The 19,192-nt window shown below is 38.4% G+C and overlaps 6 protein-coding genes across 7 annotated transcripts in view; 2 read left to right on the top strand and 4 right to left on the bottom strand.

Annotated features, from left to right (window-relative positions):
- Nucleotides 1–1,586, bottom strand: part of LOC122712997 (homeobox protein MSX-2-like) — a 9,281-nt gene extending 7,695 nt beyond the window's left edge. The window contains exons 1-2 of the mRNA XM_043933105.1: nucleotides 1,103–1,586; nucleotides 777–920 (exon numbers count right to left, since the gene is read on the bottom strand). Coding sequence (XP_043789040.1) covers nucleotides 777–920; nucleotides 1,103–1,586 — 628 coding nt within the window. The remainder of the gene's footprint in view (nucleotides 1–776; nucleotides 921–1,102) is intronic.
- Nucleotides 1,587–8,728: 7,142 nt separating this feature from the next.
- On the top strand, nucleotides 8,729–10,642 carry LOC122712929. Of its 2 annotated transcripts, none has more exons than XM_043932960.1 (6): nucleotides 8,729–9,025; nucleotides 9,106–9,297; nucleotides 9,363–9,541; nucleotides 9,613–9,902; nucleotides 9,984–10,234; nucleotides 10,383–10,642. In XM_043932960.1, the coding sequence occupies exons 1-6, from the start codon at nucleotides 8,760–8,762 to the stop codon at nucleotides 10,558–10,560; spliced, it is 1,356 nt and encodes a 451-aa protein (XP_043788895.1). In that variant the 5' UTR covers nucleotides 8,729–8,759; the 3' UTR covers nucleotides 10,561–10,642. The 2 variants fall into 2 exon arrangements, with proteins under 2 accessions (XP_043788895.1, XP_043788896.1); XM_043932961.1 differs by having other exon boundaries at nucleotides 10,388–10,611.
- A 66-nt stretch (nucleotides 10,643–10,708) lies between these two features.
- Nucleotides 10,709–16,094, bottom strand: LOC122712999 (receptor-type tyrosine-protein phosphatase gamma-like). The gene is made up of 11 exons (XM_043933106.1): nucleotides 15,862–16,094; nucleotides 15,640–15,784; nucleotides 15,452–15,557; nucleotides 15,241–15,343; nucleotides 15,011–15,147; nucleotides 14,807–14,912; nucleotides 11,967–12,152; nucleotides 11,673–11,814; nucleotides 11,467–11,572; nucleotides 11,059–11,283; nucleotides 10,709–10,984 (listed from the first exon to the last, which is right to left on the bottom strand). Exons 1-11 carry the CDS (start codon nucleotides 16,091–16,093, stop codon nucleotides 10,709–10,711), a joined length of 1,764 nt encoding a protein of 587 aa, XP_043789041.1. The 5' UTR covers nucleotide 16,094.
- LOC122712833 (MYCBP-associated protein-like) lies at nucleotides 12,418–14,526 on the top strand. The gene is made up of 2 exons (XM_043932767.1): nucleotides 12,418–14,322; nucleotides 14,368–14,526. The coding sequence occupies exons 1-2, from the start codon at nucleotides 12,469–12,471 to the stop codon at nucleotides 14,524–14,526; spliced, it is 2,013 nt and encodes a 670-aa protein (XP_043788702.1). The 5' UTR covers nucleotides 12,418–12,468.
- A 500-nt stretch (nucleotides 16,095–16,594) lies between the features above and the next one.
- On the bottom strand, nucleotides 16,595–18,089 carry LOC122712836 (carbonic anhydrase 2-like). The gene is made up of 7 exons (XM_043932770.1): nucleotides 17,934–18,089; nucleotides 17,677–17,847; nucleotides 17,440–17,578; nucleotides 17,244–17,349; nucleotides 17,060–17,162; nucleotides 16,828–16,964; nucleotides 16,595–16,731 (listed from the first exon to the last, which is right to left on the bottom strand). Exons 1-7 carry the CDS (start codon nucleotides 17,959–17,961, stop codon nucleotides 16,612–16,614), a joined length of 804 nt encoding a protein of 267 aa, XP_043788705.1. The 5' UTR covers nucleotides 17,962–18,089; the 3' UTR covers nucleotides 16,595–16,611.
- Nucleotides 18,090–18,286: 197 nt separating this feature from the next.
- Nucleotides 18,287–19,192, bottom strand: part of LOC122712837 (carbonic anhydrase 7-like) — a 1,839-nt gene continuing 933 nt past the window's right edge. Inside the window, exons 3-4 of the mRNA XM_043932771.1 lie at nucleotides 18,785–19,138; nucleotides 18,287–18,629 (exon numbers count right to left, since the gene is read on the bottom strand). Coding sequence (XP_043788706.1) covers nucleotides 18,388–18,629; nucleotides 18,785–19,138 — 596 coding nt within the window. The 3' untranslated portion in view covers nucleotides 18,287–18,387. The remainder of the gene's footprint in view (nucleotides 18,630–18,784; nucleotides 19,139–19,192) is intronic.

Below are 19,192 nucleotides of genomic sequence, written 5' to 3' on the forward strand. Positions count from 1 at the left end.
AAAAATAATATATTTCATAATCGAGAAAGGAATGAAAAAGAGGCATCTTTGATGATTTATTCTTCATTCGACAGAAAAACGTCACAACAATTTCTAAAAAATTTCCGCGACATAAAAATAATATATATATATAATATATAATATTATATAATTATAATTATAATTATAATATATAATAATTATTATTATATAATATATAATATTAATATTATTATAATATATAATATATAAAATTTCACTATCGAGGAATAGAAGAAAAGATGCATCTTCGACGATTCCAGTTCGCTAGGGACAGTAAACGCGACAGTAAAGAGACAGGGGTTAAAGCCGAGAGGAAAAGTTTGATTAACGCCGGGCGCGAAAAATATCTCACGCCCGTGACGCGGCAACAGATATGGAATTAAGGAGAGGTGTACAACACGCCCCCTCCCCTTCCCCCCCCCTCCCGCTGTAGCTGTTAATGCGACGCTCGCGTGTCGAATAGCTGTTACGATAGACGCCTCGAGTAATCTCCCCGATTATTCTTCCCCTTCCCCCTCTCCAAGCTCCGAAAGAACGCACCCCGATTTCGCTTCTCTCCTACCCATTGTACGCGAAAATGGAATCGCGCCGATAAGTTATTACGAGCGGGTAATTAGACAGTTTCTTTTTTTTCCTTTCCTCTTTTCGAGAGAACGTCCTTTCCCTGAATCGGGAATCGAAAGGGATATCGATCGAGAAGGAGGGGGAGAAAAGCAATAATTTACCTGCTCTACCAAGGATCGAGCAGATCTCACCTTGCAGGCCGAAAAGTTGACCGGGTTTCGACTGGGCGAACCAACTGTTGTACAAAATGGACGCAGAAGCGAGAGACGTCGCCGAATAACCGGGATCCGAGAGGGCCATCTCCGAGTAGGAGAATCCTGCAGCTGGGTACAAAGCTGTGGAAACGGATAATAATAGAAATAATATTATCCTTAAAATACAATTTCTACGATCGATTAATTTACCAAGGAATTTTGGGGCTAACTCTTTCCAAGAGGAATAATAAGTAATATAGGGAGAGGGAGGGGGGGAGGGAAAGAAATGTTATTGGAAACAGAGAGGAGAAAGAAATTTTTACCCGAATTAGTAGCCGATACGGCGTTAGATCCGATAAACTGACTCCCTTCCATTTTCTCTTTCTCCTCCTCCTCCTCCTCCTCCTCATCCTCCTCCTCTTCCTGCTCCTCTTCCCTGCCCCCCTCGGGACAATTCGAATCGACGCGCACCACGTCCTTCTTCCTCTTCTTCCTCTTCTCGCGCCTCCCAAGAATATTATCTATCGTGAAAGCCGTGGTGGACCCGGCCACCACGCTCGAATTCTTTCTCTCCTTCCCTCTTTGCCTCCTCCCCCCTCCGTAATTTTCACTTTCACCGCTCGAATCGGACTCGTAACCCATCGACGTCCCCCGATGGACGCCGTCCCCGATCGTTTCGACGAATCTCTCCCGCCCACCCCCCCTCCCCACACCCCCCGCGACATTTCTATCGTCTTCCCTTCGCGTCCTCCCCTCCTCCTTCCTCACCTTGCCGCAATGATCACCATGATCCCGACCAAACTCCATGTCCAAGATCGAAGCGAAAAGATATTTATTCATTCGTTGTCTTCACACGAATTCCTTCCTTCCTCCTTCCCTCGAAAATCTTTCCATCCCGCACACGTCCTCGAAGAAGAGTAGAAACATTGGAGATCCATTTCCATTCCAACGTTTCAACGGATACGACGAATACGCCTCCTCCTCGTATAGCACATTTCTTATACGCTTTTATTTACGATATTTATTCACTCAGAGCCTCCAAAATATAGGGCAGAAACGTCTCCGATATCCCCACGACGTCCTACCGACTAATCTCAACCTTCCGGAAGCAACCGCCTCGAAATGTATGACAGGTGGCACGTGTCCGTGGTCCGCAAGAACCTCCCAGACCCCCCACTCCTCCGAGACTTGGCGAGGGAAGGTCATCCCCCGGCTAACGTCCCCCCACTCGCCGTTACCCGATCGGAGTAGGGGTCAAAAGCTTATTCACACCGGTTTTAACGTTCCTTTACTTATCCGAGTGCGAATAAATCGATACGAGTACGCCTATCTACGCGTCCTACGCGACGTTCTTTCGAAACATTTCGCGAAACATTTGCCAATAATCGTGTCTCGGGAAGGAAAGGAAAAGTTGTTATTCTCTGTATTATTATATTTCGCTTGTTAAATTATACAATCATCGATGTATTGAATTTTGAACAATCTCGAAATGATCAATTTTGTTGATTAATCGTTCCGAATAAGTCGAATACACGTTCGATGAATTTGTTTGGATTTGTAATTGCGAGTAATATACCGAGTTGTCGGTAATATTTATCGACGGATATGCGCGGGATAACGTGGTTTTTATAGGGCGATATGCGCAGTAGCGAGGTTTTATCTACGAGAAAAGAGCTGGTCGGAAGGACGGGAAGGAGGGGCTCGGATTGGCCGACGAAGGCGCATGCCCGCCCGTAGCGCCCGCCTCCTTCGACCCCTCTATTTCAGAGCTTTATGTCAGCAAACTAATGGTTCCCTCTCTATACACACTCTGGCAATGGATAAACGCCTCTGCCGTACGGAGAACGTTCGTGAAAAAGTACCGCAAAACACTTCTTCACGCGTTTACTAAACTCCTTGCGCAGCGGTTCTCAATTCACAAGCCCGATTTGAAATTTAAAATTGAGATTGTCGATATTGGATACGAGAGAGAGGAAATTTTTATTTTTATCTTTCAGGATAATTTCTTTTATTATCGATCGAGATTTTCAATAGTAAAAATCCTAAGGGAATTTTTTTCCTTTTTCTTTTTTTAATTGCAATGTTAGGCGAATACGAATAGATAGAATTTGCCCGAAACGCATCGATTCATTGATCGTAAGTTGATAAGTTAATAATTAATTGATCTTAAAGTCTTATTACGTTATTTCTTGCGTTTTAACTTACGATTTCGCTTAAGTATCTCGCTTTAGCGAAATTTGAGATTCGCGGATCTCCATTTTAGCGATACATTTTCGATCGAGCCGTATAGCTATTTCTGTTTACAAACTTGAAACGCGTAGCATTTCCAGAGTAAGCGGGACCATTAGTTTCACAGACTCGTCCAATCTCGATGTTCATCCCTGTATACATCGTAAATCTATCGAGTTCTACCGAGTTAAAGGACCATTCACGATTCTGACCACTTTTTACCACGGATTCATCCATTCGTTCCATTCTAGTTATATGGCGTAAAAAAGGGTAAAAAGGGATGTTCTTTTCAAGACATTTACACGTTCATATTATAGGAACAATCTTTCAAATAAAAGGAATAAAAATTAGTCTAAAATATAAATTTTTTAAAAAATTTTAAAATCAATTTCTTTTTTCTTTATATCGTTTAAAAGGGATATTCTTAATATAGTAAAAGCAATCTTTCAAATAACAGGAATAAAAATTCTAGTCTACAATTAACGTGAACGAAAATTTTTAAAAAAAGTAAAGAAATCTTAAATACAAATTTTAAAATCAATTTCTTTCCAGTCCAATTATATAATTAAAAGGGATATTTTTAATATAGTAAAAACAATCTTTCAAATAACAGGAATAAAAATCAATCTATACCTAACAAAAACAAATGAAAGTTTTCAAAAAAATAAGAAAAAAAAAAAAATCAAATAAAAGAAATGAATCAACGAAAGAAAGTCTTTAAAATAATAAAGGTAAAGAGGTTTTAAAAATTTCGTAAAGTCTATAATTAGTTTTAATTGGCCGATAAAAAATACAGTTAAACTTTCATAAAAAAAAAAAAAAAAGAAAAAAAAGAAAGAGAAAAAAAGGAGATTTCGTACCTTTTACCCGTGTTTTACGAGCATACTTGAGCAATTTAAGCGTGCAAGTGACGTGAACAAATATTGAGTACCGGTTACATGAAACGAAATCCCGTGCATCTCGTCTTTTCGTTAGGTGTGAAAGGAGGAAGTAACGACATGGTCGTGGCGCACATGGAATTTCACGGACAAAGTTAGTATCTACATCCCGTTCCAAGAAACCATTACGGACCCTTAAAACCTCTTTTCAAATTCGCAGTTTAAAAATAAAAATCATCTTTCACTTTTTATGGATTTGAATCTCCTCGATGTAATAAAATTTCAAACTTTTTCCCACCTTGTTTCCTTTCTTATTCTTTCCTCTTATATACACACATATATATATATATATATTTATAATTATTTCACGAGAAATCAACGATTAATAATAATTTTTATACATACATCGATTTCAAAAATTTCAATTTTTTTATTTTTTACATCGTCTTCTTCCATTATTCAGGTTACAAATTATTTCATTATTAAAATAAAATAAATTATTATAATATACAAATTATTAAATTTATAATTATTTCACGAGAAATCAACGATTAATAATAATTCTTATATATACATCGATTTCAATTTTTCTTTTTTTTACATCGTCTTCTTCCATTATTCAGGTTACAAATTATTTTATTATCAAAATAAAATAAATTATTATAATATACAAATTATTAAATTTATAATTATTTAACGAGAAATCAATGATTAATAATAATTCTTATATATACATCGATTTCAAAAATTTCAATTTTTTTTTTTTTACACAAAATAAATTATTATACAAATATACAAATTATTAAATTTATAATTATTTCACGAGAAATCAACGATTAATAATAATTCTTATACATACATCGATTTCAAAAATTTCAATTTTTTTATTTTTTACATCGTTTTCTTCCATTATTCAGATTACAAATTATTTTATTATCAAAATAAAATAAATTATTATAATATACAAATTATTAATTTATTAAAAATTATTAATTATAATTATTAATTATTAATATAAAATTATTAATTATTAATTATATTAAAATTACAAATTATAATATATAATTATTTTATAGAGAGAGAGAGATGGACAATAATTTCATTCGAAATTTCGACCTTTTCTTCTCAGAAAAAAAAAAAAAAAAAAAAAAGAAGAATTACGCAAGACGAGGTGACGAGAGATGTCAACCGTGGAGGAAGAACGGTTGAATCCAACGGTTGGAATCGACGAAAGAATTCACGAAAGGAAGGTTACGTTGTATCGTTGGCGAAAAGCTCGACGAAACATCCCGAATGGACGATCATCCCACGGGCGATACGGGCTTTACTTTTTCGTTTGATGCACGCCGCGCCCGCGTAATTGAAACGATCAATCAAACACCTGAGAAAAGGAGGGTGATGGTAGGTACTAACGCGGCCACAAATTGCCGTGGAACGTTTTCACACGCGTACGCACACACGTACACGTATAAGGTTTATCGATGCCACACCCCCCAATAACCGCTTTCAACATTGTTGCTTTCAACAACGTTTGTCTGCTTCGTTGTACAATCTCTTTCGTTTTCCTTCCATTTAAAAATAAATAAAGTGGCAATAATATATTTTTCCTGCAACTCTTTCCTTCTATCTCCGACGTGACACGAGGTTAATAAAATGAAACACGGAAAAATAAAGCACGAAATATTGTATCGAAGGTGAAACGTATCGTAAATGAGTTAATAGTTAATAGTTTGATTGAATAACAGATTTTTAAAAAGTGACGAGGAAAGGGGGAAATAGAATTCGTTGCTATTGTAAGATAAGATACGTCTTTCGAAAGGAGATCGTTTAAAAAAAAAAAAAAAGGAAAAAAATTTAAGATACAATTCATTTAGAAAATTTACAACGACTTGTGGCTCGTAGATAAATATCCCTCATGCAAACAAAATGGATTTGTTTGGACACATGGTTAATCGTAAGGGAGTGACGTTAACCCGATTGGATTCGCATCGTAATCGGACACCTATGATTAAATACGTTTATTAAAAACCACTTACACCGCGCACTTATGAATGTTTTAGAAGCGGAGGGTTTTGGGAGGAGGGGGTGGGCCGGAGATGAGGTAATGGGGGCTTTGTTCCCTTGGGAACTCGCTCACCTGTCTAATATCTCGCGAGAGTGGGCTATATCTGCGCCCATACCAGTTATACATCGAGGTTATACATTGAAAATTAATCGTCCAGTTTTCGAAGAATTCACGCCATTATCTTTTATCTTCCAACGCCTGGGTTAAATAGGTGCGATGTTAACATGTCTTAACGGCGAAAGATTTATCAATATTCGCTTCTGTATTAATTGGAAAGCTCGTGAATGATCCTCGTTAGATTTTGACGTGGTTCAAGATTTCGTTGATTGGATAAAAAAATTGAAATAGTGATATTATTATGTTAAGTTAATGACGACGAAAGATTTATCAATTTTCGTTAATTTCTGTATTTATTGGAAAACTCGTAAATGATCCTTGTTAAATTTTAATGTGATCCAAGACTTCGTTGATTGGATACAAATTATTTTATTAAGTGATTACGATAAAAGATCAATTTTTACTTCTGTATTATAGAATATATTATAAAATTATTATAAAATTTAAATATGTATTATATTATATAAATTATAAAATTTAAAATTATATTATAAAAATTGGAATCCTCGTAAATGATCCTCGTCAAATTTTAACATGGTCCAATACTCTATTGATTAGATTGAAAAAGTGAAATTATTGTATTAAGTAGTTACGACGAAAGATAAATTATAATTATTCTGTATTAATATAAATATAAATTTTTATATTTATATATTAATTTATATTATATTAATTTGTATATATAATAATAATAATAATAATAGTATAATAATAATAGTAATAATATATATAATTAATTACTATATTAATTTGAAAGCTCGTAAATGATCCTCGTCAAATTTTAACATGGTCCAATACTCTATTGATTAGATTAAAAAAGTGAAATTATTGTATTAAGTAGTTACGATGAAAGATAAATTATAATTATTCTGTATTAATATAAATATAAATTTTTATATTTATATATTTCTATATTAATTTGAAACCTTGTCAAATTTTAACGTAGTCCAAAACTTTATTGATCAGATAAAAAATTAAAATTATTATATATTAAATAATTACGACGAAAGATTTATAAATTTTCATTAATTGGAAATGCTCGTAAATGATCCTCGTCAAATTTTAACATGGTCCAATACTCTATTGATTAGATTAAAAAAGTGAAATTATTGTATTAAGTAGTTACGATGAAAGATAAATTATAATTATTCTGTATTAATATAAATATAAATTTTTATATTTATATATTTCTATATTAATTTGAAACCTTGTCAAATTTTAACGTAGTCCAAAACTTTATTGATCAGATAAAAAATTAAAATTATTATATATTAAATAATTACGACGAAAGATTTATAAATTTTCATTAATTGGAAATGCTCGTAAATGATCCTCGTCAAATTTTAACATGGTCCAATACTCTATTGATTAGATTGAAAAAGTGAAATTATTGTATTAAGTAGTTACGATGAAAGATAAATTATAATTATTCTGTATTAATATAAATATAAATTTTTATATTTATATATTTCTATATTAATTTGAAACCTTGTCAAATTTTAACGTAGTCCAAAACTTTATTGATCAGATAAAAAATTAAAATTATTATATATTAAATAATTACGACGAAAGATTTATAAATTTTCATTAATTGGAAATGATCGTAAATGATCCTCGTCAAATTTTAACATGGTCCAATACTCTATTGATTAGATTGAAAAAGTGAAATTATTGTATTAAGTAGTTACGATGAAAGATAAATTATAATTATTCTGTATTAATTTTTATATTTATATATTTCTATATTAATTTGAAAGCTCGTAAATGATCCTTGTTAAATTTTAACGTGATCCAAGACTTCGTTGATTAGATAAAAATTATTGTATTAAGTGATTACGACGAAAGATTTATCAATTTTCGTTAATTTCTGTATTAATTGGAAAACTCATAAATGATACTCGTTAAATTTTAACGAGATCCAAGACTTCGTTGATTAGATAAAAATTATTGCATTAAATGATTACGACAAAATTTTCATTTTTGTATTATAGAATATATATTATAAAAATTGGAATTCTTATAAATGATCCTCGTCAAATTTTAATGATCCAACTCTATTGATTAGATAAAAAATTGAAATTATTATGTTAAGTAATTACGACGAAAGATTTATAAATTTTCGTTAATTTTTGCATTAATTGGAAAGCTCGTAAATGATCCTCGTCAAATTTTAACGTGATCCAACACTCTATTGATTAGATTAAAAAAGTAAAATTGAGTAGTTACGAGAGAGAAAGATTTATAAATTTTCTGAATTAATTTAAAAGCTCATAACATGATTCCAAATTCCATTGATTAAATTAAAAAATTGAAACGCGAAACAATAACGGAATCAGTATATAGATTTTCCAAAAAAATTTTTAAATTTTTATTGGCATAAAAATTGGAAATTTTTATCCTTGAAATTTTAATCACGTTCCGTTCAACTCTCGATCGAAATAAAAAATTTAAAATATAATTTATTAACAAGATCCGGATTAAATCACTGTAAATTCATTCACTTACCAGCATAATTATATGCGTAACTGTTACTCGAAACAGAAGAAGTTTGTCAACGGCATTTAAACACACGCACGGTTAAAAGCAATTATTTCTACCAGTTGAGCAGATTGTTCCAAGCAGCGTGCTTCCGTTTTGCCAGTCTTCTCAGTGTCGGTTGCTCGGCTCGTCAGATCGCGTCTAACTCTAGAAATGATTCCTTTGTTCGAGGAAACTCGATTCGTCCAATTTCTCGTTGTTTGTTTGTTGCCGATAATTCACATAAATTCTGGGCAAGAATGTTTCGACGATGGAAACGAATTTTGCATCGACGAGAACGATATTCTTTCCGTCGATCTCTTACCTGGATCCTTCTTGTTCGCGGATCAAGAAACGAGCGCGAACGCGACGAAAAGTATCGAGGACAAAATCGTGGACGGATCCATACGAGATGCTATAACCGAGATGGAATATCACAGGTACGTATTATTAAAAAACAAAAAATTATCCAAATTATCTAAATTTTTACGTCTCGTGATTCACTCCTTCCCCTCATCAGGAAAAGGATGAACGAATATTTGTGCCACGGCTACATGGCCGAGGAAATAGCGAAGTTAATGAGGACGCCACGAGTTAAGAGACGATTGGACGCGGGGAAAGATGATTTATACGACACGATCGATAACGTCACCGTTCACGATAAATTATTAGCGGACGAGGGAAGTTCCAAGTACAAAAACTGGTTGCAAAGGTAATCGTCAGTTTCGAATTCAAGAATTATCCGTAATTAATTAAAAATATAATTTGTGTGCACAGAAGGACGACTTTGGACGACGTGTACAGGCACTACGTTCCTCGAAGGAAAACGAAGAAGAAGCATGGTAATCAGGACGAAAGTTTCGAGGAATTCGATGGGGAAGTGACAGGTTACGCGATGCCAGCTGCTTTACCATCCGGTAAAGTTGGTTTCTACGATGGGCCCGACGAGGAGCATGGTAAAACAAAATGCTGAAACGATAATAAAAAAAAAATCTCCTTAAGATCAAATATTTGTCTCTTACCACAGATCACATGCTCCCGTCCTCAACGGGACATTTCTTTTACGGCCATCCCGCATACGGTCACGGCGGTGGTGGTGGCGGCCATTACCTGCATCACACGGAAACTTATCCCGCTATACACGAGGAACATTATTACGCTCCAATTTACCAAGATCACGAGGAGGAATATCATAAACAGAATTACAAGGGGAAAGGGAGCGATCTTTCGATAAAGGATTTTTTCGAAATTGCCCTCACAGCCTTGGCCTTCTTATCCTTTGGAGTGTTCATTATACATCTGTTGATGAACGCCACGGTACATACGGGTTATATCCGACTAATTTCTCTCTTCGACTTCCTCTTACGATTACCTTTCTCTTCTTTGAAATTCGCGTAGACGAACGTGAACACAACCATGACCACGACGACCGCCAAACGTCTAAGAAGGGATCCCAGTGGATTGTTACACTTGTCCTACAACGATCAACAGGAATTGAACGAATTGTCTCACACCGTTCTTAGAAGCATCGAGGCTGCCCTCGTCGCTGACCTAGATTTTGGAAATTGCATTCGTAGAATTCTATGCGAGAGCAATCGATACTCGACCGAAACCAAGGACCCTCGTAAAATATGGCTGCCCGTTTGGAGGTAAAAAAAAAAAATCTTTTTCTCTCGCTCAAATCACGATCAAAGTTTCGAGGATAAATAGGAATCGATTCGACCGATCGCTTTCTAATTTTTATCGTCGAAAATACGATTTTACGAATTCGATAAACACGGAATCGGACTTTTCCAGTTTAGGAATGAGTTGGGTAACCGGCAGGATGTTGGAGAGATCTCGATGGTCGGCAATGCTGGACTCTGTAAAGGCTTCCGTGCTCGGGCTAGGTGGAGCTGAGTGTGCATCCTTGTATCCCGACTGCGATCTCAAGAGAGAAAGGATGAAAAGAAGACGCAGAAGGCGCAGAAAATAATATTTCCTTTATTTTGCTTTTCGTTCCATCCTTATCCTTATCTTACGCGTTATCGGTGAAAAGGTGAAATTACAAAGGTGAATTTTTCTTCGCGAACGATCGAGAAACGTGTATATATATATAATAAATATAAAGGTTAGAAAAAACGTTAGAGAAAATTATTTTTATCCACACTGACGATGCTAGTCTCGGTCACGGTCTCGGTCACGGTCTCGGTCACGGTCTCGGATACAGATTCGGTAACTTTGGCGTTAAGAGTGGCAAAAGTTAACGGCACAACTCGTGGAAGAGGTAAAAGAGATGCGTAGAGAGATCCTGACGGAGACACGTGAAAAACGCTCTTCTCTTGCCTCGGTTTTACAGGGCGAATGTTCGACAGAATAGGCACGCCTTTCTCATCGTTCAAAGTGCGAAACTCTGCAATCTTGTCGCAGAACAAATGCGCGATTAAAAGAGGGATCGCGTTAAAAAAGAAGAGAAAGAAAATAACGGATATACTTGTCTAGTTGTTAATCCGATCGGCTCTCTGCAAATTATCCAAAGAATATTGTGTATATTTATAGGCGTGGTTATCGAGCCCCAATATAAGAAATAGTCGGTCGAGAATGGTTTTAGGATACCGGTTAAATTTGCAGGGATTATACGAACCGACGAGTGTGCCGTTCGAATGACGGTCAAGTTTTTCACGATTCCTTCCATAAATTCATTCGGCTCGTTCTGTAACTAAGAATCGTCACATTTTCGTTCGTTCAAAGGTTCAATCGGTTCGATACGATGAATTTTTTTTTTTTCAAGCTAAGAATAAAAAAAACGGAATATTTATATAAAAAACATTTTAACGTCTAAAAATGTAGTAAGCATGTATATATATATATATATATGTATGTGTATATACGAATACGTTACTTTACAAAAATATACTATGATAGTAACGCCATTAGGTCGTCGAAGTGCTAAGTCTAACGATTCGTATTCCTCTTTGTAATGCACGACATGAAGTTCCATAGGCATGCTTTACATTCAATCAAACAGATTCAGAGTCAGATTCTTAAGGATGATACGTTACAGTGGGTGTACGGTTGTATTCACAACAAGCAATGAAGTTTTTAAACCTTGCACCGTCAACGAAGTGCTCGCTCCCTCTCATCTCGTTCTCTCCCCAATGAAAGTGAACTTGCGCGAACACGTAATTCCCTTCTAACGGCCCCTTGCAAAGGTAAGGAGTTCCTTGTTGCCATTTTGCGCTCAGAATTACTTTAAATCGATAAACGTCATCAATGGAGGGGAACATGGAGGGGGGACAGGGAGGGGCATAATCAACTCTTATCGCGTCATCGAGACGACGAAAGCGAAAAGGGAGAGAGAGAGAGAGAAAAAAAAAAAAGAAGAAGAAGAAATCCACCCACCTGTAAAACCTGTATTGGTAATTTTCAATTTTCTCGGTGTTACATCGATACCAGGCCATTCGAAAGGTTCCAGATCGATCACTTTCATGTAACTAATGTCCAAATCGATCGGTGTCTCTAACGTGCCCTCGGTCGCAACGAATTCCTGAATATACTTGGCATTCTGTTCGTAAATTTCGATCTTCTCTACGATCGAGGGAAAGAGGGGGAAAATCGAGATCGAGATCGGAATTAATTACATATCTCTTACCTATTGAATTCGAGTTCATTTCTGATTTCGAGTGAAGTTGAAGAAACTGGGAAACTCGCCTCGACCCTCCCCTCCCTCGGATCGATACTTCTTCGATTCGACTTCGCGCAGCCAACTTCGGGGCGAACCGATCATCGTTCCCGATTCTCATTCCCGAGTGACACTTGCCGTGGGAGGAGCGTTTCTCTCTCGTTCCTCGTTGCTCCTGACAAAGTGTTGGAAACGCGAGACGAGTAGAAGAAGAAAGAAAAGATGGATTATGCGCGTAAGATCGGGAAATCGGACGAGCCGAAGAAATGGGTGAAGCAGTTCACGACGATCGTCTCGACAAGGGACGGGTTCATAACGCCCCAAGAGCCGATACAGGAGGATCCCCGCCTGGTGAATTGGAAGGGATGGTTGGAGAGGCGGAAGGAGCAGTGCAAGCGCATGGGAATCAAGATCGATCGCCACCCCATCGATCAGATACAGAATTATTCGTGCGAGATGATACGGCCGCTGGTCGAGATGAGGAATCTGATCGACTGCGCCTCGTTGCCGGTCCCCGTCGTGCCCGACAAGTATAGGGGCGGTCCAGAGTTCTGGAAGGTGGCCGAGAAATTGCCCTCCGTCCCCTGCTTGCCTGACATCCACTTCGCGTTGACGAAAAAGGACATGAACATCGCGCCGGAATTGACCTACGTCGGTTTGCCGGAGTTGATCGAGGAGGAGAAGGATTTCGTTTGCATGTCGTCCAAGAAGTCGTTGTGGAAACGTAGCCAATACCTGATGAAACGTAAGAAGGAGTTGTCGAGGGAGATAGGGATGTTGATCAGCAGGGAGCCGTGCACCGGGGGGTTGGCGATCAAGAATTACACGACGCCCAAGGAGGAGGTGATACCGAAACTTCCCACGATCACCGTCTACGCATGCGACGAGGTGATAAAGGAGGAGGACGAGGAGAAGAGCGAGGAGGAGTACGAGAGGGAGAGGGAGAGGGAGAGGGAGAAATGCACCCCTTGCGAGGAGTGCTATCTGGAGCAGGCGGTCGTTCTCAAGATCCAGGATCGGGAGTTCTCTATGGAGAGCGATTACGGAGAGTGCCGGTGGAGGGGGTCTGGTGGGGGGGAGGAGGAGGAGGAGGAGGAGGAGGAGAGGAGGAGGAAGGGCGAGCCGATCGTGTGGAGCGTGACGTTTCGCGGCAAGTTGAACAGGAGGGCGGAGAAGGACATCGTGTTCGAGAACAAGGGGAACAGGGTGATCCTGTACGAGTGGAGGGAGGCCGATTACCGGCCGAGGATACTCCCCCTCAAGAAGTCGCCGATAACGTGTTTCTACTTCAACAAGACGAAAGGGGTGATCCTGCCCGGGCAGATAAACAAGGTGCAGGTGTGGTACCTGCCGCGCGAGCCGTGCGTCTCCACCGAGTTCTGGAGGTTGGTGACCAGCCCCGTCCTCTCCCCCTCCCCGTTCATCTTCAGGTTCTGGGGCTGCGCGGGGGACGAGACGAGCGACTCGTGCAGGATGATCGAGGAGTACATTGCTCGGTGCATAAGGAACGACGCGATACGATCGGTAATAAACGATATCGTGGAGAACATATTCCTTCACAAGAGGCCCGAGCCATCTTACGGCAATCTGTTCCTCGACTCGGAATTGTTCGCGACCAAGAATCCCACGTGTTACTACACACCGAGCGTGGTCACGGATTTCCATCGCCTTTACTCGCTCGCGACGAATCAGAACAAGTATCGGTGGAACATGTCGCTGCTGGAGATGCGGGAGACGATGTTGAGGATCCAACCGTCCGAGTACAGGGACGCTGTGTTGGCAGAGTTCGGCAAACTGTACAAACAGGCGTTGGCCTACACTCTTTACGCGCGGGTCTCGTCCAACAAGCACGAGATAGTGTACAATTTGTTGTGCTCGTTCTTCAATCTGTTCGAGGGGGAGAGCGAGTTCGCGAGGAGCGCTTATTTCAGGAAGGAGAGGGGCCCTTTGCCGCTCGTCTGCGCGGAGGCCGCGACTGCCGACTATCGCCGGGTATCGGGCAAGAGTTACGTTACTCGGGCCAGGCGAAAGAGGGGGTCGCGGATTCAGGCGGCGGGCGAGGCGGTCGCGGAGACCGTCGCGGAGACAGCCGCTGAGACCGTCGCGGAGACCGTCGCGGAGACGGACGCGGAGACGGCCGCCGATCGTCTTTATCCGAGCAATGAATATCTTTACAAGCAAACGTTTTTCATTCGTATCTACAACCTCTTGGGGAACACGTTGGTTAGGATATTCGCGTCGATCGAGTCGTACAACAATTTGAACGAGCGTCACAAGTAACGATGTAAATAAATACAATGTTTCTATTGTCTTGACTGTCCACGGTCGTTCCATCCTCTTCTGGGGAGGAGATCGAAATCGATTTGCCGTTCAAGAAGGATCATGTAGTAGCATAGTTATAATGGAGGTTGGAGAGAGATTGTTTTTTAATTTTAGTCGATAAGATAATGTAAAAGAGCGATTTTTACCGTTCTTTTTTTCGGTATAAAATATAAACGTACATACACACACACACATAGAAAAGAAAACTCGTATGATATTGTTTGTCGTATATATTAACTTGGCACAGCTAAATATATTTGTCTACACTTTAGTAACTGTATCTCTCGACAATTTGACTTTATACATTTCCCATCTTTGTCTCTCAGTCTTCGAAATTCTTGTATCTGTGGATCGATATCTTTGATTAAAAATAACGTCTCGATTACTTTCTTCTTTTTCCTTTTCTCTTTTCTCATTTCTTTTCCATCGTTATTACACTTACTTCGCTGGCTCGCACGGGTATAACCACCGGGAACACGATCCAAGTGGCGCATTCCGGATAATCGGCAACATTGAACGATCCTGAGTATGTGTAATATCTGCTGCAATACGTAGCCCAACGCATCCAAGATAAACTGTCTAAACGGAGAAGCGGGAATTAAAATTGATCACAAACATAGCGAGGGGAAAAGTAAGTAACGAAGTGAATTATTATTAATAATTATCCCTTACTAGGTGGTATCTTCGTCTCCATTTCCGTGTCCAGGATATCCTTCAAGTTCTCCGTTATCCTTTCCAATTGCGGATTAATGCAATTACAACAACCTGGTTGCACCTTTTTGAAAATTAAGCGAAATTTGTACTTCCACCAATAAAGGATAAAAGAGATAGGGGAGATGGGGAGAAAAGAGGGGGGGCATCGGGATCGTGATTGGGCCCGTACCAAAAATAGATACGCCAAAATGCAGATACCGTCTTTGTGCCTGAAACATTCTTCCATTGTATGATACTTTCTGTTCCAATGTATCACGTGGCCTTCCATCGAATACCTTGATTGGGGTACAATGATTTGGATTGATTGATCGAATTTTGGGAACGATTTTTCGTTCTCTTTCTTTCCCTACTCTTTACCAGGTATTGTTTATCGTATGCTCGGCACCGTTGCAATTGTCCTCGCCCCAATGGAAATGCGCGCTTTCGAACTCGTACACGTCGTCTACAAGCGGCCCACCGCAAATCGTGGATGGAATCCTGTTCCCGCTTAAAGTTATTTTCGCTGAAACAGGTGAGGAGGGGAGTTTAACTTATTCGATTCGATTCGGAAAAGTTGCATTGCAAACGTAATTATAATACCAGTTTGACCGTTGTTTATCATCTTCGCTTCACCTTCGTTCAACCAGTGGCCGTTCAAAACAAGTGGGGGATATTTTCGTTCTCGTACCAATCTGTCGTCTAGATTAATTGGAGATTGGCCTGTTACTGGTAAACCTAAAAAAGAGAGAAAAAAAAAGAAAAGAAAAAGGAAAAAAATAGACACAATTTGCAAAATATATATATATATGTGTGTGTATACATAACCTAACATCAAGAGTTTCGATTATCCTCGTACCGATTAAACCTGTATATTCTTCCATTGTCGTTACGATCGAATTCACGAGAACGAGATTTCACGGAATTCTTGTATTTAATTAGTTAGAATATATCCAGTTGGAAATTTTCTTTGAAGGATGGCATAATGAATATGGAGGATAGATGTTGTGTGCGTGATCGGTAAAAGGTTATGCTTCTTCCTTTTCTTCTTCTTCTTTTTTTTTTTTTTTTGACGCGTTAGCAAACAAGGAAACATAATTTTTGAATTAATTCGTTCTTTTTCGAAAATATAAAACGCGAGTCGTGGAATTACGAGAACCGTTCGCGTTAATTTTGATGAATTTTGATCACTTTGTCGATTAAATTTATTGACCTTTATGAGGAGGGGATACGATATATAAATAAATTCTTAATTCTAATTTTATAGAAAAATTGTATTCACATAGCGATGGACGTAATAAAAAAGGGAATATAACGAGATTATAAATCAACAAAGCCCGATTCATTTATTCTTCATGCTGCAGCGTCATCCGTGATGTGATAAATCATTCTTCTGTGAAGACGTTGCTGCGACCTGTTATTTTTCAATATGTTCTTCAATTTCCCGTCGTATAGGCTTCTAAACGCGTCTATCTGCGATGCGAGTACAAAACATACGAGAAACATATCGAATTGCAATCGAATCATTTCCTTTTTTTCTTTATTTTTTCTTTTTATAATAAGACTAACCTGACGAACGGATATTTTGTTCACAATCGGCGAAATAATCCAAATAACACATTCCTGATACGGTGGTGTGGTAAGAGAACCCTTGTAAGTATAATAACTGTGACCTTTGCACCCTTCCAACATCCAAAGCAAGCAATCTGAATTAAAATTATTATTATACGCTATAATTTACCTCCATGTGATCTCCAATCTATATCGAAAATAAGAAAGCAACGCGATAAAGTAAAATTACAAGGTGATATGGTGGTCTGGCTTCCCACTAGCTTGATCTTTGACAAGTTGTTGGTAATTTCCGCTAGGGAGGGATTGTCGGGTATTCCAGGGCAGCCCACCACCTGTCCACGCGATTACAAAAGTGGAAAATAGGATCGTTGTAATTCGCACAAATTGAATTGACCGTTACACGGTACACGTACTTGCATGAAATACGAGAGCACAGCGATACCATCCGGTTTGTCGTAGCACTTGTCTATCGATCCGTAACGAGTGTTCCAATGCATCACCTGTGCCTCCATAGAGTACCTGGACGACGTGAAGGGAAATGGGGAGCAAACGGATGATATTCGGATTTGCACGCGGTTTTTTCTTGCAAAGAGATGCAAACGTTCTTACCAAATACCGTTTATAGAGTGCTCCGCGCCGCACGAGTTCTCAGCGCCCCAACGGAATTGCACGTTCATAAATTGAAACTCGTCCTTCAATGGACCACCACGCAGAAAAGGTAGGGATCTGTCGGAAATTTCTATAACGACTGTGGGAAAGGAAAAAGAAGAAAGAGTAATTTTCTTATTCGAGCAAAGAAAACGCAAAGGATTTTTAATATTCGTTTATTAAAATCTAAAAATTTACCTGTTCTCCCTGTGTTCGTCATTTTAACCGTCCCCATATCCGACCAGTAATTCGTCATGTAGAGAGGTGGAAGTTTCTTGGTCCATGTGAACGTTCTGCACAAATCGATCGGTGATTGCCGCCATTTAGGCAATCCTGTTGACGATGTTGATACGAAGGTGGGCTTGATAACTTGACAAATCGAGATGAATTTAAGGATCGTTGCAATAAAATATGCAGGTTATAACGACACATTTTTTTTTTTATATAACGCTTACCTGCTTTCTTTTCCCTTTTGATTAACATTCTTTTGTCAAGGATTCAAGAACCGATAAAATTTTCCATCAAATATTTAACCAAATATATATATATATGCGTGTGTGTATATAGGATCGGATCAGAATGTAAATTAATTCAAGTTATTAGCTGCATATTGATTGAGATAAGATTGAAGTTTGCAACGAATCTAGTTGCCTTCGACTGTAATGTTTTCGTACGAGTTCGAGTTCGCCATTCGATATATTATACGATCGATAAATGGAATTAATCATACAACGTAAGCTTTAACTAAAGAAGATATCTCGAGGAGATTAGATAATATGAAAGGAAAAAGATACGAAGTGAATTGTACGTTAGATTTTTATTAAACATACACATGCACGACGTTCAATATAAATATCAATAATAAATTTATAATACTTTATAATACTTTTCGATTCGATACACGATAACTTAACTCACGTAATAAACCATACGACCATTTAATTTTTGCACCTCGCGATAATTATCTTTTATGCAGCACCCCTCTTTGTTACGCAACATGCGAAACAAATCCGCTTGATTCTCCGAAATTCTGACCGGTTCCGGGAAAACGATCCAGGTAGCGCATTCGTAATGCGGGTACGTGGTGAGCGAGCCCAAATAACTGTAATAACCGGGTGTTTGACAAGCTTGTCTCATCCAGCTCAAACAATCTACGATGCAAAATAACAAAATTGATAAAAATTGATAAAATTCTTTTTCCAATAATCGATAAATCTTTGAGAATCGAGAGAAATTTTTGAATGAAAAAAAATATAATTTTGAATGGAAAAAAAAAAAAAAAAAGAAGAGGAAATTGTTAACGTACTTGCCGGTATCTTTGTGTACGAGTTATATTGGGTGATTTTGTACAGATCGTCGGTGATCTTGGAGAAGGACGGATGCTCGTCCCAGGTGGGGATTTGATAAGCTTGCAGAAGATACGAGCATATCGCGAGGCCGTCGTTCTCGCGCCAACATCTCTCGATCGTTTCGTATCTTTTGTTAAAATGTATCGCTTGCGCCTCCATCGTGAACCAGGTGCCGTTCAACGTGTGCTCGGCACCTTTGCAATTCGACGAGCCCCATCGAAACACAACTTCGGAAAGCTCGTATGTATCGGTCGCCAGAGGACCTCCTTGAATCGTTGCTGGACTCCTGTTTCCCTCCAACGTCACTCGAACTATAGATGTTAACATTATTTCAAGACGAAAAATAATAATAATAATAATAATAA

Source organism: Apis laboriosa, unplaced genomic scaffold (genome assembly GCF_014066325.1).
Source record: "Apis laboriosa isolate Shangri-la unplaced genomic scaffold, ASM1406632v1 scaffold21_cov150, whole genome shotgun sequence".
Lineage (NCBI taxonomy): Eukaryota > Metazoa > Arthropoda > Insecta > Hymenoptera > Apidae > Apis > Apis laboriosa.

Coding starts and splice junctions, on each gene's coding strand:
- LOC122712929 (XM_043932960.1), top strand. CDS start 8,760: ATGATTCCTTTGTTCGAGGAAACTCGATTCGTCCAATTTCTCGTTGTT. Junction 9,026..9,105: donor ACCGAGATGGAATATCACAG/GTACGTATTATT, acceptor TCCCCTCATCAG/GAAAAGGATGAACGAATATT. Junction 9,542..9,612: donor TGGGCCCGACGAGGAGCATG/GTAAAACAAAAT, acceptor CTCTTACCACAG/ATCACATGCTCCCGTCCTCA.
- LOC122712833 (XM_043932767.1), top strand. CDS start 12,469: ATGGATTATGCGCGTAAGATCGGGAAATCGGACGAGCCGAAGAAATGG. Junction 14,323..14,367: donor GCGAGGCGGTCGCGGAGACC/GTCGCGGAGACA, acceptor ACCGTCGCGGAG/ACGGACGCGGAGACGGCCGC.
- LOC122712999 (XM_043933106.1), bottom strand. CDS start 16,093: ATGTTAGGTTATGTATACACACACATATATATATATATTTTGCAAATT. Junction 15,785..15,861: donor GATAAACAACGGTCAAACTG/GTATTATAATTA, acceptor CACCTGTTTCAG/CGAAAATAACTTTAAGCGGG. Junction 11,284..11,466: donor TCATAGTATATTTTTGTAAA/GTAACGTATTCG, acceptor GACGATTCTTAG/TTACAGAACGAGCCGAATGA.
- LOC122712836 (XM_043932770.1), bottom strand. CDS start 17,961: ATGTTAATCAAAAGGGAAAAGAAAGCAG. Junction 17,579..17,676: donor GACGAACACAGGGAGAACAG/GTAAATTTTTAG, acceptor CCTTTCCCACAG/TCGTTATAGAAATTTCCGAC. Junction 17,163..17,243: donor TGCTCTCGTATTTCATGCAA/GTACGTGTACCG, acceptor TCGCGTGGACAG/GTGGTGGGCTGCCCTGGAAT.